At 39.4% G+C, this 20,176-nt stretch overlaps 1 protein-coding gene across 1 annotated transcript; it reads left to right on the top strand.

Annotated features, from left to right (window-relative positions):
- Positions 1–4,112: 4,112 nt before the first annotated feature.
- LOC126973071 (uncharacterized) lies at positions 4,113–18,526 on the top strand. The gene is made up of 7 exons (XM_050820185.1): positions 4,113–4,400; positions 10,801–10,951; positions 11,786–11,842; positions 13,014–13,101; positions 14,237–14,359; positions 17,187–17,342; positions 18,377–18,526. Exons 1-7 carry the CDS (start codon positions 4,163–4,165, stop codon positions 18,524–18,526), a joined length of 963 nt encoding a protein of 320 aa, XP_050676142.1. The 5' UTR covers positions 4,113–4,162.
- The last annotated feature ends 1,650 nt before the right edge of the window (positions 18,527–20,176 follow it).

Below are 20,176 nucleotides of genomic sequence, written 5' to 3'. Positions count from 1 at the left end.
GGGCATGGATGTTTTTATACCAAGCTCTGTAGTACCGATCGGTGGCAGATCACAGCCCTGGTTCGATGCGTCAGTTAAAGCAGCATCTGACTGCAAAAAACAGGCGTATCGAACTTGGGTTGCGGCGCTGGGCTCAAAGGATCCGAACTGCAAAGTTCTGAAGAGGAAATATAACCGTGCCTCCAGATTTTTTAAGCGGCAAATCGCCCGTGCGAAATCGAAGCATGTCGTCAAAATTGGCGAGCAGCTTTCCAGTTACCCGACCGGAACACGCAAGTTCTGGTCGTTGTCGAAAGCTGCTCTTGGTAACTTCAACCAGCCGTCCATGCCGCCGTTGCACATGAGGAATGACACCCTGGCCCATACGGCAAAAGAGAAAGCCGATCTCCTGTGCACTCTTTTTTCCTCCAACTCGACTCTTGACGACAACGGAAAAACACCGCCGACCATCCCGCGGTGTCAGAGCTCCATGCCTGAAGTACAGTTCCGACAGAAAACTGTTAGGCGAGCTCTGTTTTCGTTGGACGTCAGGAAGTCGAGCGGGCCGGATGGCATTTCTCCAATCGTGCTTAGAACGTGTGCCCCTGAGTTGACGCCGGTGCTAACGCGTTTATTCCGGCACTCTTATTCAAAAGGCGTAGTCCCTGATTCATGGAAGTCAGCCCTTGTCCATCCGATCCCAAAAAAAGGAGACAGTTCGGATCCGGCAAACTACAGGCCTATTGCTATTACCTCCCTACTCTCCAAAATTATGGAGAGCATAATTAACCGCCAGCTCTTGGTATACCTTGAGGGTCACCAGTTGATCAACGACCAGCAGTACGGCTTTCGCCATGGTCGGTCGACTGGCGATCTTCTGGTATACCTAACACACAGATGGGCGGCGGCTATTGAAAGCAAGGGGGAAGGCCTGGCAGTTGGTCTGGATATAGCGAAGGCCTTTGATCGTGTATGGCACAAGGCGCTCCTCGCAAAACTTCCATCATTTGGGCTTCCCGAGAGCTTATGCAAGTGGACCTCCAGCTTCCTCACTGGGCGCAGCATACAGGTCGTTATCGACGGTTATTGCTCGAATCCCAAGCCCGTGAACGCTGGAGTGCCCCAAGGCTGTGTGCTATCTCCCACGCTGTTTCTTCTGCATATCAATGATATGTTGGACACCGCCAACATGCATTGCTATGCAGACGACAGCACTGGTGATGCCGTATACACGGGCCATGCAGGTCTCTCTCGGGAAAACGTCGACCAGTGCCGGGTGAAACTTGTGTCTTCTATCGAGTCCTCTCTCGAGAAGGTCGCGGAATGGGGTAAGTTGAACCTTGTCCAATTTAACCCCCAGAAGACTCAAGTTTGCGCGTTTACCACTAAAAAAACCCCATTTGCCGTATCACCGCTCTTCGAGAACACTTCCCTTAAAGCCTCGCCTAGTATCGGAATACTGGGTCTCGAAATCTCGAGCAATTGCCAATTCCGTGGCCATCTGGAGGGCAAAGCCAAACTGGCTTCAAACTGGGCGTCATAAATAGAGCACGGCAATACTTCAAGCCGGCCCACATTCTAGCGCTCTACAAAGCGCAGGTCCGGCCTCACATGGAGTATTGCTGTCATCTCTGGTCTGGCGCACCCCAGTATCAGCTCGATCCATTTGACCGCGTGCAACGCAGAGCAGCTCGAATTGTCGGGGACCCAGTACTCTGTGAACGGCTGGATCACTTGGCGTTGCGTAGAGACGTCGCTTCATTGTGTGTCTTCTACCGCATTTATCACGGGGAGTGTTCCGAAGAGCTGTTTAACCTGATTCCTGTCGCCGAATTTCACCTTCGCACGACACGCCACAAGTTACGATATCATCCTCACCATCTGGATGTGTGGCGGTCCTCCACAGTGCGGTTTTCAAGGAGCTTTCTTCCTCGTACCACGAAGCTGTGGAATGAGCTTCCTTGTGCGGTGTTTCCGGGACGATACGACATGGGTACCTTCAAGAAAAGCGCGTACACCTTCCTTAAAGGCCGGCAACGCTCTTGTGATTCCTCTGGTGTTGCAGGAGAGTGTGGGCGGCGGTGATCACTTAACACCAGGTGACCCGTACGCTCGTTTGTCCTCCTATTCCATAAAAAAAAAAAAAAAATATAAGATATGACAACGTCTTAGATATAATTTGGTATTCATACCTTAATATTAAGAGCATTTCGACGGAATAACTTTGTGACTCGTCAAAGGGTTCTAAAACATATTTATTTGTAACAAAATATAATAAAACCCGTCTTATTACTGATTCCGATATGAATGTGAAGTTATGAATTCCTATTGATATAAAACAGTTTTGCATTTTCACTTCTATATATTTTACATCAGGCGAAACATTTAACCGAAGTTGTTTGGCAAAACTAAAATACTGGAACATACTTTTCAGTGAATTGTGTTCAATAGGGAATCACTGATCTTCTCAGTACATTTGTGTTGTCGGGTTCCGATATAATAATAATAACATTGACAGACTCTTACACAAATTATCTTGCCCCAAACTAGGCATAAGCCTATATTTTACTATGGGTAAATTGTATATGGACAACGATATATTTAATGCAATATAATTTGTTGTAATTAATGTATTGTAATTGAATTTAATTCAATTTAATTGTGATTTTATTTTTTATTTATAACATAATCGTGATTTAGTTTTTAAAACATAGAAATTTTAACTTTTTAATGTACTTATTTGCTTTTTACTTAAGAATGTTATTTGCGCCTATAATTGAGGTAGCACTCAACTTGTATTTTTGTCTATATTTTTTTTGCATGTGTATACTTTGTTGGTGCAATAAATAAATAATTAATAGTTAAACATACATAAATACAAATAAACTTCCATGACACGGAAACAAACATTAATATTCATCATATAAAATGATTGCACTTACCGCAATTCGAACCCAGGACTTCTAGCTCAGTATCATAGCTATATGAGCTATGAGCCCAGTGGCTATAGGGGTCGATATATGACGGTTACCTATGGGTATAGTTACAGCCACTGTTGAGTTTCAATAAGGGGTGCAATAAGCTGGACGTGAAACGTTCGTTGCAGGGTTAGGCTAAGTGCGATATGTTTCGTGTACGTGTTTCAGATATGTTTTGAAATATTTTTCGACTGTCATAGAAAGAGTCACTTTATCTATAGATGATGCCGAATGCACTGGTTTGTATACTTCAAATTTAGTTTGTGTAAATAATCCCAGAACTGAGGGTTATCACTTTAAAAAAATAACAAATTGCTTAGATTTGAAAGAGTGGCATCTAGAGTCAACTTCCTAATATGCAAATATTGGTGTTGAGCTGGTTATAAGCTATAAAGTAGATCCTGTAGATGAATCCACAACCTGAGAGTTGAACAATGACATATCAAGATTTATGAACTTTAGGTCTTTTACTTTTAGGTCACTCGAATGGTTCGTTGTTTGGTTGGGGTTCGAGTCCCGCATTGTTCATAGATTTTGTGATCAAATTTAATTTGTTAAATCCTCGTATTTATGTAGGTGTTTGTAAATTTTATATTATTTAAAATAATAATCAAAGAGTAAATTATATTATGACATTATGTTTACTCTATATAGTAATAAAAGATCGTAAATAGAAGATGAACACTAGATTCGATGCCAGCGTATGTAAATGAGATAGCGATAGTGTGTGATTTGTGTTAAGTTTTCGTTATGGACGATTTGTGCAACAACGTCCCATATATTTATAGTAACTGAATTAACACCACTTAATTAACAATCACTTAATAACGTATAGAAAAATCAGAATTTTTCAATTTGAATTTTAATTAGATAGTATTTTACCACGTCAGCCATTGTTTATTGGGATCCGATGAACTAGGTCCAAACAAAGAATCGCATACGCGAAATGGATAGCAGATAGTGTAGTGTATCTCGCTTACTCTTAATACCAATCTAATTTGTGTGTCTCTGTCACATTATTATTGTCATTTTAGTGACGCATCTTTTGCTCATCTTCTATCTACGCAAATGATAAAACTACGACACAATCTTATTGTATTTATATCTGACATAAATACTGACATATCTAACATTTTACGTTTTCATATTGTTATAGTATTTTATGCATTTTATTATTTTTTAGCTCAATTAATCAGTTGTATCCAATGAGTAATCCACAAGATTTATCAACTAATAATAGTAATATTAATATAAATGATGAAGAAACGAAAATTGTCATCGATACAAATAATGCTGATTTGAAACATAACAATGAAAACAATACTTGTACCTTACAAATAGATTCAATAAAGACAAATGTAGAAAAGGCTAATAATGAAGAATCTCAAAAGAAAGACGGCAATATAAATAGAAAAGAAAATATTACGTGGGTACAATTTGTAGGTAAGAAAACAGAGCGTTTGTCAATGTTTATGCTATTGTACAAAACAGTGCAACCAATCACCTTGATAATCAATATGTATAATAACATATTTTTGTTGTTATCTGTTGCAAACCCTTACTTCTATATAAGTTAACCAATCGCTATTAAATTATCCTGCTCTTTTGAACGTGTAGAATATATTTATTGAATTCATACCTGACGTTATAACTTCTGTCGGGTTAATCTAGTAAAATAGATACAAGAATTCACCAGCTATCTGAAACTTTAAAAAAAACATGTGCCATGTAATTCACACGTGGTAGAAGTGAAACCTTCAGAAATGTTGGCTTCAAGAAGCACAGCACTTGTATAACGATTTTAAGATGTGCATTGTGCTTAAATCTCTAAACTGCATATGAAGTCCTGGTATATGTTGCTAGGATAACACATGATTTCAACCGCTATGAAAGACATGACTATCACCAGTACCATATATAATATGTTCTCGGTGTCTATGTAGTAATACGTCGTGCGCATAACGTCAGAATTTATAAGGTATACTCGCGTCATACGACAATCTCTTCTTCAACTATGTTCGCCTGGTACCAAACTCTGTATAATACTTCCTATCTCAATCTCTCGTCGGGTGAATATCATTATAATTTACCTGTTTGGGTGGGTCTCTATCGCCTTGCTTTTTCGTTTAATCGAGTTTCAAATCACAATGATTCTAAAGAAGTTTCACTTCAATAATTTGCTGATTTTTAATTCCTATACTTACTTGTTCCACGTACATATTTTAATTCTATCATCTATTTAATTTTAGGGTGTTTGTTATAATTATTATTTATCTAAGCGATCATAATATTACGTCTAATATATATTATAATAGTTTCTTTCAGTATCTGGATAATTCATATTATATATTTTTCCAAATATTGTTACGTATCAGGGCTACAAGGTTCGGAAAACACTAGTACAATTCAGCATATCTTATACAGGGTGGCGCAATAGAACGTGCATATTGCATCATCTTTTTTCGCGGGGTAGAAAGTGCGCGGGCGGGGGGAGTCTGCATCGTTGGGTAGGCGGGCTCATGGAGTTTTAGTCACTATGAGTCACATCGACGGGAAGCGTCGCGCATTTTGCGTGCGCGCATTTTACGAGAACTCTCGTTCATACATCGTTACTAGGCGTTTATATTGTTCTGAATATGGACTACGGCAAATTAGTGAAGCTCTGAGTGCTAATTTAATTAAAATATGGGTACAGCGTTTTGAAGAGACTGGTTCAATGTTTAAACCACAAGCAAAAGGTCGTCCAAGAACATCTAGGACCGACGACAATATTGAGAGAGTTATGCATTCTGTACGAGGAGATCCACAAATGTCTACACGCAAGAGATCGTCTGTCTTACACTTATCGAGACGAAGTTTGCAACGAATTTTAAACTTGGATCTTAAACTGCATCCTTACAAGCTGCAGTTAACACAAGAATTGAAAGAGTCTGACTTCGGAGCAAGGCTCGCATTTGGTAATGAAATGCTTAATCGATTTTCCAATTTTGACAATATCCATTTCTCAGATGAGGCCCACTTCCATATCAATGGGTTCGTAAACCGTCAAAATTGTCGTTACTGGAACAGTGAGAATCCCAAACTCAAGCACTAGAAACCACTGCATAGTCCTAAAGTGACAGTATGGGATTTTTGTATCCGGAGGCCTACACCCCCCCTCCCAAATACAAATGGCAGCACAGACTAAAACGAGACTACTCCAGGACGGTACCAGGCTATGCAGCTCTGGAGAATCCGTCCCTGGGCGTCCACAATTAGGGCCTGTACCTAACAGTGGTTGCCTAGGCTGCCCCGCGTATTCTGGAGGGGGCAAACAGAGCAGGAGGCTCAAACCACCCTCCTCCACACTCGCTGTGGACTTTTGCAACATCAGGGGGCTTCGCTCAAATTTTAATGCCGTCCACTTTCACCTGGAGACGGCGAAGCCGGCCTGCTCTTTTTAACCGAGACACAGATATCCTCCCTGGCTGATTCATCTTACCTTTCCTACCCAGGGTATAATTTGGAACACTCCTTTATACCACGGGCTGGCGTGTGCGTTTACGTCAGGGAGGATGTCTGTTCTCGACGCCTGAGTTTTCTTGAAGGACAGGACCTATCCATCATCTGGCTGCGTGTAGACTGCGATGACCATCCGCGAATCTACGCATGCCTGTATAGGTCCCATAGCGGTAACGCAGAGACTGACCGGCTCCTCGAACACATCCAAATGGCTACAGATTCAGTGTTGGAGCAGATCCCCACTGCAGAGATCGTGTTTCTTGGCGATTTTAACGCCCACCACGCCGAATGGCTAGTACGTACTCACGTACTCACGTACCATCGATCATGCAGGGAGATCTGTTCACGACTTTGCCTTAGCATATGGTCTGACGCAACTGGTTATTGCGCCAACGCGAATCCCAGATGTGCAAGATCATACACCTTCACTGTTGGACCTTCTGTTGACCTCACATCCGGACGGCTACCTAGTTTCCGTTGACCCTCCTCTGGGATCGTCGGACCACTGCCTGATCTGGAGCACCGTGCCGATCACGCGCCTAACACGGCCCCGCTTCTTAGGCTGTCGCCGCGTGTGGCACTATAAGTCAGCAGAGTGTGACGGGATTCGGTGCTTTTTTGCATCCTACCCGTGGAGGCAGATCTGTTTTTCGCTGGGAGATGATGCTGTTGCTGATGTGGTACTGCAAGGTATGGAGCTTTTCATTCCATCCTCCTCTGTGCCTATCGGTGGCAGGTCCCAACCATGTTTTGACCGCTCCTGCAAAATGGCCTCTCGCCGAAAGCAGGAGTGCTATCAGGCTTGGGTCAATGCGGTGGTATCTAAGGATGTGAATTCCAGCGAACTTAAAAAACACTTTAATCATGCCTCCAGGTCCTTCAAAAGAGTTATTGCTGACGCGAAGTCGAAGCACATTGGCAGAATTGGCGAGAGACTTGCACGCCTTCCCTCGGGAACTCGTGCGTTCTGGTCGCTCGCCAAGGCTGTCCAAGGAAACTTCTGCCAGCCAGCCATTCCGCCACTGCACAGGGATGATGACTAGCTGGCCCATGACGCGAAAGAGAAAGCTGATCTCCTGGGCTCCCTCTTCGCGTCCAACTCGACTCTGGATGACCAAGGTGCACCACCACCGCATATTCCGCGGTGCGATTCATATACGCCGGAGGTAAAAATCCGGCATGGTGCCGTGCTTAAGGCGCTTCTCACCTTGGACATTCACAAATCGAGCGGGCATTGATTGATTGGGCGGGATGGCATTCCCCCGATAGTGCTGCGGACATGTGCTCCGGAACTACAACCGGTCCTTACTCGTCTTTTCCGGCTCTCCTACTCATCAGGCGTAGTCCCGAAATTATGGAAGGCGGCTTTAGTGCACCCGATCCCTAAGAAAGGTGTACGCTCAGATCCGTCCAACTACCGCCCCATTGCCATTACCTCCATTTTCTCCAAAGTAATGGAGTCGATCATCAACCACTATCTCTTGGGATACCTAGAGGGGCACCAGCTGATCAGCGACTGCCAGTACTGTTTTCGTCAGGGTCGCTCAGCTGGTGATCTTCTATGCTTTGCAAAGTCTCGGAATGGGGCCGACAAAATTTAGTCCAATTCAACCCCAAGAAGACACAAGTTTGTGCGTTCACCACTAAAAAGTCTCCCTTTGTCGTATCCCCTCGATTCGAGATCACTCCTCTAACTGCCACAGCCTGTATTGGCATACTTGGCGTCGATATATCGAGCGACGTTCAGTTCCGTGGTCACTTGGAAGAGAAGGCCAAACTGGCCTCTAAAAAGCATGCTGTACTCAGTAAGGCGAGACAGTACTTCAGTAAAAGCCACCGCCTGCAACTTTATAAGGCGCAAATTCGGCCTCACATGGAGTACTGTTCTCACCTCTGGGCGGGTGCTCCCCAGTACCAGCTTCTTCCATTTGACCGCATACAACGAAGAAGAGCGGCTCGAACCATCGACGATCAAGTCATCTCCGATCGGCTTGATTCTCTAGCATTGCGTAGAGATGTGGGTTCTCTCTGCATCTTCAACCGCAGTTATCACGGGGAGTGCTCAGAGGAGCTGTTCGGGTTGATTCCAGCGGCCGAATTCCACCATCGGACATTACGTGCAAAGTACCATCCGCATCACGTCGACGTCTGGCATTCCACAACCGCGCGTTTTCTTCGAAATTTCTTGCCTCGCACAGCCACTTTGTGGAATCAACTACCGGCAGCGGTCTTCCCGAACAGATACGACTTAGGGACCTTCAAAAAAAAAAGCATACCTTACCTTATACCTTACAGGCCGGCAACGCATTTCTTGACACACCTGTTGTTGCGGATGTCCATGGGCGGTTGCCTCACCTCTCCCCATCCCGTGAGCCTCTTGCCCGTTTGCCCCCTCTCATAAAAAAAAAATACATACATAGATACGGCGAAATTAGTATACTAGTTATTTTCATAGTATTATGTCCTATGGTATATTGTTATGGGGCAGTGCGGGCGATATTAATACTATCTTTGTGCTGCAGAAGAGGGCTATTCGCGCGATTTATAACCTAGGTCCTAAAGAATCATTAAGAGAAAAATTTAAAGAAATAAACATTTTGACTGTTGCTTCTCAATACATTTTTGATAATGTTTTGTATGTTCATAAGCACATTGAGGAATTTTCTAGAAACTGTGACATTCATAATGTTAACACGAGGCACAAACATAAACTTGTTATGCCTACTACTCGGTTGGGTTGAGTTAGTAAGTCTTTTGTTGGGCGATGTATATGCTTCTACAATATGATCCCAGAAAATGTACAAAACAAATGTGTTACGAAATTTAAAAGAATTGTTAAAAAACGTTTGTGTGGCAAAGGTTATTATAGCATAAACGATTTTCTTAATGACACCACGGACGGGATTAATGCGAACACCCTCAAGCTCTTTAATTATTAATGTTTATTGTACGATATTACATTGTAATCCATATTTTATATAAAAATATATAAAAATTAAGCCCGCTGAGTTTCTTGCGCCCATTCTTCTCAGGTCTGAGGCAGTCTCTTTTGAATGGGTGGTTGATTTTGACGTTCAATAAGTGATTATAAATCCTATTTTGAATAAAAATATTTGAATTTCAATTTGAATTTGAATTTGAATTTGAATTTGAATTGGACCGTTTTTCTTTGAAAATGCGTGGGGGCAAAACGTCACTGTTAATACCGAACGCTATGTTGCGATGTTGGAAGGTTTTTTGGCTCCAGAGCTTGAAAATTCAAGAATAGTGGATTCTAGGACTTGGTTTCAACAAGACGGAGCTACCTGTCACACATCAAATGACTCCATGGCGGTTGTGAAACAGATGTTCCCTGGCAGACTGATTTCGAAAAGAGGTGATATCCCATGGCCCCCACGTAGTCCAGACGTGACGCCTCCTGACTTTTTTTTGTGGGGATACCTCAAGAACAAAGTCTACAGCAATAATCCGAAAAACATCGATCAGCTCAAGGATAATATCCGTGGTGAAATGGCAGCAATTACGTCAGCATTACTGAAGAAAGTTTTCAATAACTTCCGTTTGCGATTAGAGGAGTGTCGTCGTAGAGAGGGTCATCATTTAGACGATGTTATTTTTAAAAAATAAACTTCAGTTATTTCTTAATAATACCTCATTATAGTTATAGTTTTATTTTAACTATACCTTTTGTATTTATTTTTTAATCAATATTTTAAATATGCACGTTCTATTGCGCCACCCTGTATCTTCAAACGAGCAATTTTTGTGTATATATAATCTGAATCTCGGAAACGGCTCCATCGATTTAAATGAAATTTAGTATACAGGTAGTTTCGGGGGCGAGAAATCGATTCGGTTTCGATTTTAAAAAATGTAGTTTTATCCGTGTTTTAAAAAGAAACAGCTACAATAACATTAGAATACAAAGGTAAATTTCGCCACTATATACAAGACCTCAGATGGGACATTGGGTGATCCGGAAAGCAGAAGACCCTGGTTCAAATCCAGATGTCCTATTAGTGATTTTTTTGTTCAAGTTTTGTACATTCTTAAAAATCCGAGTAAGGCTCGGTCGTCCAGATATTAATTTATTACAAGTGGCAGCAATTAGTAAAATACTTCTAAGTAGGTACTAATAACTCGTTACACATTAAAGCATCAATTATAACACACGAGCAGTTGTTTTGTTTGTTATATTGCACTGAATTTTCACTTAATCGTTCGGTTACTAATGAATCAAGTGCGCCTCTTATAAATTAGAAATTATCACAAAAGAGAATTCCACGTGAGCAAAGCACTCGCTTTGTAATAATGTAAAAACTAATATTTATGAATATTTCAGCGATGCCACGCGATGCAACACATATTGAACCTACAGGTGCACCTTTGGAATATGATCCTCAGACCAGAAATTATTTCGTCAAGTATGTCTTCTCGATTGTGTTTATAATGCTAATACTTACGGCCATATTTGATGCAATAGTATTGAATTCGTAAGTAAATCATTTACCTTTTAGAAATGTAACATTAGTAGATTTGATGAGATATACATGATATAACTATTTGTGTTGTAACACTGACCGAAGGTACTCCGTACAGGTCCAAATTTTTATAGTCATAAACTTACTAGGGTACTTCACACAGATATCAGATTGACTTGAAAATAAGTGAAAGCATTGTTTAAGATGTTTTGAAGAGATTTTCTAAAAAAAAAGAAAACAAACATACGGTTTTAACCACTACTTTATGCAAAAAATTAAAAACGTATGTACTTTTGTATTATAAATATGGTTATTTTCTATATATGTTTGCTGGTTTATGCACTTGCATGATTATCATCACAATAATAATATATTGTTAATAAAAATTATGTACACGCTCCATCCACGTCTTCTTTCGAACATAAATTTATGCATCTCCAGAATTTCCACAAGACATCTTAAATGTTTACATATGCGGTGCGACAAATTACAAACAAAACTCATTCTTCTTAATAGCATCATACTCCTTAAATAATCTTAACGGCTTTCCTGAATTCGATCTGTATAATTCATCCATAAATTCTATTAAATCAGATATTACAAGAAATTGGTATGATGGGTCTCCCTAACCCTTCATGCAAATAAATACAAATCAAACCTATGTAATAATCAACAAATTATATAAAAAAATGTAACAATATTATGAAACATTTCGTGAATATTAGATTCAATACGTAAAAAATTTGTACTTGTATTAGTGTCATTTTTGGCCTGAATGGCATTTGTTATTCCTGAATTTTAATTAATAACAATAAAATATAATTACGTCACCAATTTTCATTTCAGGGATGACATTAAACGAATTTTCTTAAGATACAACCTGTTAATCGTAATTGGAGCACTGTAAGTAGCATCAAGTGTCTGCACAATTATTGGCAAAGTTCGTATTCAGATAATATATGGCGTTTTGACATCTTATATTATCTTGCACGAACTAGTAAAAAAAAGGACTCCGAGTCACCTTACTTAACAGTGTAGCACCAAAACAAGCCGATTAACGTGTAAATACATAGCCCCACGCACACAAACTACTACAGGCCGATAGGCGGCCACTATGAGAATTGTCATCGATTGTGACAGATCAGTTTGCGTCTCAATAAAATATTTTATAAATGCCGTCGTGCGTTGTGAAAAAGTGTAAAAACGATACTATATAAGTATTTGTGGCCATATATGATTATTTAGGGGAGAAAAATTGTGTAAATAGTACGGTGCTTCACTTGCTAAAATCACGGCGCGGAGTCCTTTTTTTCTTACTCGTCCGTGATTATCTAGATTATATTTTTTTATAATAAGACTAGGTAGGTATTCACGTGCTGTTTTCCGCAACTCGAATATTGTTTTGTTCGACTAATTTGCGCGAAAATTACTAAACACTATTTTGGGTTCAAGCCATTTTAATCTTATAGTATTTGGTATCCAATCCTAGCCCAGTGTATTTTTTTCAACTTCAGGCTAACGGGTCACCTCCACCCAGTTAGTTTGCAAGAGGGTTCGCAAGTCGTGTTGTCCTGGAAACTAATCACAAGATTTTCTTACGGTGTTTTCCATTACGGTAAGAGCATTGAATAAACGTTAATTGAATACAAATTTGTACATGGCGGGCGGTTATCAAACCGGTGCCTCCCGAGAGGCAACGACCATAGCCTTTGTACCACTCATGAATAGCCTTAACTTAAGATGTAGAAAACCAGTATGCGATGGAAGGATGACGTCGAAAAACTGCAGGGAAAATCTGGATGGAGATAGCGCAAAACTAGGCGCAATCTAAACAAGGCCTATACCAAACTAGTGAGGAAGGCTAAAAACATATGTCTTAATATCAAATATTAACTTTATAAGTAGCTGCATACTTTTTTAAACTATATTTTTGTTTCAAAAATACGTCTTCAAACTTGTGGCACAGTGGTTTTACGGCTTTCACACACATAAACATTCACGAAATTTTTCAAATCCTTTTGATTATGTTACTATAGTTTTTACTTACGAGCTAATTGTTTTTTTTTTTTGACAGGATTATTGTTATAGCTATGAATTACGTGATTTTCTGTAGCGCCTGTTCAAGAATACCGCCGTGTAATTTTATTAGTCTCTTCATTGTGGTAAATACCCTGTTTTTTTTTATTTAAATACTGTTTTAATAACTTGGCGCCCGAGGTGTCATATGCCACAGGTACGCTAGAAATCCACGTGTGTTTCCTTAAAGTTACTCTTTTAATAGAGACATAGTTTTTTTAGAGGAGCGTACTGACTCTGATGGTAATTACTATGCTTCGTATCAACTTACTTATGGTAAGCATGGTCTCACGCAAGTAATGGCATTGCTTCGAGCAGGATGTGTTTATTATCTACATTGGTTTCGCGGCAGAAGAATAGATTTAGATTCACTGAGGTCATTTTTGTCAAAGACCAAATAGCCGGAGATAGGACTTGAGAGAGTCCGCAGTTTTTTTCTCTTCATGTGTATGCATACTGCACTCATTTGCTGGCTTTGCATTACTTAGGTACGAAAGACGTAAATACAGTGTGCCCGGCAAAAAATACTGATATCTAAGGCAGAGTTTTAGGATTTTTTATCGATATACGCCCCTTTGAGATGATTTACCTATTTTTATTATTATTATTACCTATCTATACTATATTTCTTTTTTTTCTTCACCAGTAAATATTTGACAGGACTTATACAATAGTATAATATTTCATTACGTGTGTGGAAAGCCTGTCATTGCAAAGAATTCCGACAAAAGTCTACCCGAGCCGAGGCGCAGCCGAAGGTGAGGGTTGACAGTCGGAAAAAGTTGCAATGACGGTTCCGGACGTCTACTGAACAACTATTTTTAATACAGTTGCGAAAAAATGAAGCAATTTAATAGAATAATAAAAACATAATAAACTCAACTAACGAATCATTTATTTCTTATAAAAGTTATAAGCAATGAAACCTAACCTAAATCATTGAATCAAATCATTAAATCTGATATTGAAACAAATCAGTAGCTTCTTTTTAGAAATATTTGCATGAATCATGAAAACTTCTATGTTTTTTTTTGTAAAAACTTTGTTTTTTCGTTTTAATAGACATTATTTTGACAGTTGGGAAAGAGAACGCACGAGTCCGGAAAAGGTAAAGAAAAAGCACGATGTGATGATAGGCCACATCCCAACGCTATACGTCCCTGCAATACGCCACTTTTTGAGCAACTGTATTAAAAAATACATTATTAATATCTTTTCCAGGTTATTGGCATGAGTTTATTAGTAGGTGCGGTGACAGTGCGGTACAAAACTGAAATAATTTTGTACGCTATAATTGCTACTGTTATTGTCGTTGCCATTTGTGTGATGCTGGCTTGCACAAGTGTGAGTGTTTTTATATATTTTTCTGGCTCTGCAAACACAAATACACTGTTAAGATAGATAGAATATGCATAAATATGTTAAAAAGTGTAAACAGCATAACTTTGATACCAGACATAGACATAAAATTGCTATACCAAGTTTTAGAACCACTTAGGCAAATAAGTCATTTTTGGGAAATTCTGTTAGATTCTATAAACAACTCCCCACGACCATAACAGAATTGCCTGATAAATTGCCTGACACATTCAAGACATATATAAAAACTGTTTTAATGGGAAGAGCTAACTATAATATTAAGGAATATATTCAGAATAAAGAAGTTTGGGTACTCCCAAACTTATTTATAGGTATATAACTTATATATTTAGGTACCATACATATCGCGAGTCTCTGCGACCCTGTAGCATCCACTGACGTATTTTTAATTACTTACGTAAATAACTTTTTGGCGCTATTGCGCACGTGTGAACATTTTATGACTATTTACAGATGCTTTTTGTAAGTTTACATATATGCTATTACACACGTGCTGCCATGTATGTGCCAGTGTGATATACTATATCTCATTGGTGGTATTGGTGCGGGTCACTTGGTCATAAGCCTTGCAAGAGAGTATAAGTTACCTTATACTCTCTTGCAACGCCAGAGGAATCACATATTTAGTGTACGCGTTGTAGTTTTTCTTGCATTCCACACATTCAGCCCTTCGGAATACCATCCGTGATAAAAATGGTAGAAGACACATAATGTAGTAACACCTTTAGACATCGGAAAGCAACCAAGCTTTTCAGAGTACTGGATACCCGACAATTGTTACCTCTTCGTTACACGCGTTCAAATGATTCGAACTTATACTGAGGGGTACTAGACATGTAATTTGAACACAAACTATTAAGTTCGAGAAAGCTTCCTTAAAGTGATAAACTCAAAATAAAAATATACTGGATTATTGAGTCTTCAGTCACATAAATTCTTTGGGAATCTTGTTGTTCTTTTTGTACTTGAATATCTAAAACTTTACCTTCAGTGGTGATTTGCGTATGAAAAAATACGCAGAAATTGCTGTCGAATATGCGCGCAAAGTGTTACTAAAGACAGATGTTGAATTAGGCAAAAATGCGAGTGTAATCATGGATAAAATTCATGGGCTCAAATACATGGTATGATATCTTCTCGCGTGTTTATCTGTTTCCAATGACACGGGTATCTTCTAACAAAGCCAGCTACATAAATGCCAAAAGTAATATTGTTGTGCGGCCTATATTAATACCATCTTTGTGCTGCAGAAGAGGGCTATTCACGCGATTTACAACCTAGGTCCTAAAGAATCATTAAGAGAAAAATTTAAAGAAATAAACATTTTGACTGTTGCTTCTCAATAAATTTTTGATAATGTTCTGTATGTTCATAAGCACATTGAGGAATTTTCTAGAAACTGTGACATTCATAATGTTACCACGAGGAACAAACATAGACTTGTTATGCCTACTATTCGGTTGGATCGAGTTAGTAAGTATTTTGTTGGGCGATGTATATGCTTCTACAATATGATCCCAGAAAATGTATAAAACAAATGTTACGAAATTTAAAAGGATTGTTAAAAAACGTTTGTGTGGGAAAGGTTACAATAGCATAAACGATTTTCTTAATGACACCACGGACTGGGAATAAAGCGAACACCCTCAGGCTCTTTAATTATAAATGTTTATAGTACGATATCAAATTGTAATCCATATTTTTATATTAAAAAAAAGCCCGCTGAGTTTCTTGCGCCCATTCTTCTCAGGTCTGAGGCAGTCTCTTTTGAATGGGTGGTAATTTTTGACGTTCAATAAATGATTTTGAATCCTATTTTGAATAAAAATATTTGAATTTGAATTTTTAGTGAGCGTGACAATAGTGAATACTGTTCATCTGTTAACTTGCTTGTTTTTAACTTAGATAATCTGTAAGTCTAGATAGAGCCCTTTGCTGTTGGGCAACACATTACAACAAGCCAGGTTTATTACTTTCATGTGCATGACAGCTACGTCTTAAGGACTCTACCCACTACAACGTATCATACCATGACCGTGCTATGAACGTATCAGACACGACAAGCAACACGATACGCTCTACTATGCCCACTAGAGCGTATCAATTACGTATCAAAGTCGTATGTATCGGCTTTAATGACCGGAGCGTCAGCATATCATCTCATTATCATCCGCGTGACAAGCCCGTGCGTAACGATTTTAGTGACGGGAGGGTCTGCATATCATCTCCGTATCATCCGAGTGCCATATCCGAGCGGTCCCTGTGCGCTGTTGTCGCGTTTGTAGTAATTCACCTGATTGGCAACGCGTTTACAACGGCCATTTTACGCGGTTATAACGCGGGTGCTCACCATTTCGCCGCCTGCGCGCACCGGTGTGGCAACGTCGCGTGTCATGCACAGAGCGTATCGCCACCGGCAAAATATTCTCGCCGACAATACTTGCCGCTCCGTGCATGGCATGCTACGGTGCTGGTCTGTAACGGAACGGGCTAGTGGGCATGGTCTCACACTTTTTAATACAGAGAATATTTTTTTGCCTGACACGTTCATAGCACGGTCATGGTATGATACGTTGTAGTGGGTAGAGTCCTTTATACTTCCCATGCGTTAGTCATTTTGTTTTAGTGTGCGTGCGTTGCTGAAAAAAGAGGTTAAGAGTTCGCCACTTTTTTTTTCGACGTGTTCACAGTTGTCATAGTCTATCTAGACGTATAAATCATCTATGGTTTTTCAATAAATCCATCTTTATATTTTAAGATCCTGTTATTGAAATTCTTCTTTTGTAAACAGTTTGATTTCACATCATGGTACATCTATATAATTGCCATAGCGGCGGCATTTGCAGCAATATCTATGATTATTTCCCTCACCATGCTTGTGATGAAGGTCTACTATAAGCCGCTGCATTTGGTCTTATTGATCGTTGGGACTTTAATTCAAGTTGTGGTGAGTTAAATAGTATTTTCTAATGTTTTTATAACCGATTATTGGACACTCCTTAAAAATGTTGGGTTTTTGTACAGGGAAACAGTTAAGGAATCTCATGAATTACTCATTGCTATCTTTGCACTCTCCAAAATTAGTAGCACCAGTTGACTGACCTACAGTATGGCTATCGCCATTGCCATTCTATCGGCGATGTGTACCTAAATAACTAACAACACTAATCTTATTCACAATTTAGATTTTGTTTTTTTTTTAATGAAAATCAGGGACGTTCAGCTGATGGTAATTGATACGCCCTACCCATTACAATGCAGTGCCGCTCAGGATTCCTGAAAAACCCAAAAACTGCGGTCGTCACCTTGAGACATAAGATGTTAAGTCTCATTTGCCCAGTTATATCACTAGTACGGCGCCCTTCAGACCGAAACACAGTAATGTTTACACATTACTGCTTCACGGCAGAAATAGGCGCCGTTAACGCCATAATCTAGCCGGCTTCCTGTGCAAAGGAGCCTCCCACTGGCGCCTATGTGGAAAGTTAGTTACATAGCCTTTGCTTCCAACAAGTAATTCTAAGGAAGTCACATAAAGAATAAACTGCCACCATACAAATAAAAAAATGTTTATTTTGCAAAAGTATTTGAAGCGTATATAATATGTTAAATCTAAGAACCCTTGGTGTGAAATGGTTAAGTGCGTCAGACCAGAAAGTTTTGGATTATGTAGTGTACTGTAGTAATATGAAGATGTTGGATTGTAATTTAAAGATTATTATTGAATTACAAAGTTTCAGAAGGTCTCCACTATATTTGGATTTCTTAAATGTTTCATAGCATTGTTGGAGAAAACCTGCTGTGTTTTCATCAGATCTTCCAGTACGTGGTCGCCATGCAAGGACTGTACTGCCTCAACGACCATCTGTCCTTTAAGATATGCCTGGCCACTGCGATTTAAGTTTCGAAATAATCTACCATTGAAGTATATCGGTGAGTTTGGTTCTTTTTCAGACATTAAATTTATCTAACTAATTTCAGGTCCTCATCATGGAGTTACAAATGATATTAGGTGGGAGAACTGTGGAAATTGGTGAAGATGACTACGCGGTGGCTGCTTTTATGCTTTATACTAGTATTGTTGACATATTCCTTAAATTCGTTCAGATACTTGGCATACTAGATAAATAAACATTCTTTACTTATTGCTTTTTCATTATACATTTCATTTTATTCCTTTTTGATATTGCATACCAGAAGAATCCACAGAAACATCATAAACAGCTGAAATTAAGATAGAGTTTGGTGTTGCTCTAGCCCCCTCTATTACCACTTTAGAAACCACGATTGAGATTAATTCCAAAATAAGTGCATTAATGGTTTCGAAACTGAAGTGGCAGGGCACATAGCTCGAAGGACAGATGGCCGTTGGGGCAGTAGTTCTCGAATGACAACCATGTACCGGAAGAAGTAGTGTTGGTAGGTCCCCCACAAGATGGACCAACCTTCTGGTCAAGATTGCCGGAACACGTTGGATGAGGGCAGCGCAGGACCGATCGTCGTGGAGATCTTTAGGGGAAGCCTTTGTCCAGCAGTGGACGTCTTCCGACTGAATTGATGATGATGATGAAGTACAACATGCTTCTATTGGTACAATATAATCTTAATATTATCTTTTTTCCAAAACACTTCTTTATGTTTGTGCAGTTTCAGAGCTTTCACACACACAAACATTGATGAAAGTGTTGACTGACGAGCTAATTGTTTTTATTAGCAGCAATGACTACCTAAGAATATTTATATATATAAGGATATATCAATAGCAATCTGATAGCAGTCGTAGCTTATTATGTTGTAATTTGTGGCATGTTCTATATTTAGTCTTTATTTTTATACGACGTGATTTGTCTATATGTATAAAACTTCATTGATTGGCAGGGTTAATGTTGTATCAATGACCTAGGTGATTTACTGTAGCGTCTGCTCAAGAGTACCTCCAGCCTAGCGTAACTCTCTAACGGCCGTTCCCAATATTCTATCTCTTACTTGAGATAAAAATCGTAACTATCGTTGACTTTTCTGTCCCAATAAACTTATCGACGGTAACTCACGTACGCAATTTGTATGGAAATAGCAATTCACGCGACCCAATATAAGGCGATAAGCATGACTCATCGGTTATATTAGGACAGCTTCAGATTATTGACAGCTAATTTCTGACAGTAGAAGGTAGTAATTTATTCCTAACTGTAGATAGTATATTGCAAACGGCCGTAAGAAAAAAGCGATTGTATGGGTTGTATTTCATACGTGCAGTCATTCATAGATTGACAGATGACGGCTATAATCTTGTAAAAAACCGAAGAGAACTGAGATAGCCGAAATTAGGGCTTCCAATCCCGCGAGATCCCGCACTTACCGAGATCCCGCGGGATTGAAAATTCGTAGTCCCGCAAATGCCAAGATAGAATACAGGCCGCGGGATTGGAAGCCCTAGCCGAAATCCACTACAGCAACTGTTCGCCTTCAAACCTAGCCAGATTATACATCGTCGCCGTATTGTAATTACTATTTTCATTTACGTATGTCAAATCTCACTGCACGTTTCATACTAAACTAAATTTCGGTTTTTACTAAGGCAGTCCCGCCTCTTATTACGTAGTATTTACATCTTTTTTGAGTATCGCCGTGTAATTTTATAAATCTCTTCATTGTGGTTTATACCTACGTTTTTTATTTTAAATAATATTTTTATATCTCGGCGCACGAGATAATATACGACAGAGATACACTAGGAACGCACGCCGTATTCATACATACATTAAATACATAGGTTTTTTG

The sequence above is a fragment of the Leptidea sinapis genome, chromosome 28 (assembly GCF_905404315.1).
Source record: "Leptidea sinapis chromosome 28, ilLepSina1.1, whole genome shotgun sequence".
Classification (NCBI taxonomy): Eukaryota; Metazoa; Arthropoda; class Insecta; order Lepidoptera; family Pieridae; genus Leptidea; species Leptidea sinapis.
Note: the sequence above shows the minus strand (reverse complement) of the source record. Positions and strands in the feature narration are given on the sequence as shown.

Excerpts from the sequence above, each read along its gene's own strand:
- LOC126973071 (XM_050820185.1), top strand. The coding sequence starts at position 4,163 with ATGAGTAATCCACAAGATTTATCAACTAATAATAGTAATATTAATATA. Across the intron at positions 10,952-11,785 it reads GATGCAATAGTATTGAATTC|GGATGACATTAAACGAATTT; the intron begins GTAAGTAAATCA and ends TTTTCATTTCAG. Across the intron at positions 11,843-13,013 it reads TTAATCGTAATTGGAGCACT|GATTATTGTTATAGCTATGA; the intron begins GTAAGTAGCATC and ends TTTTTTTGACAG.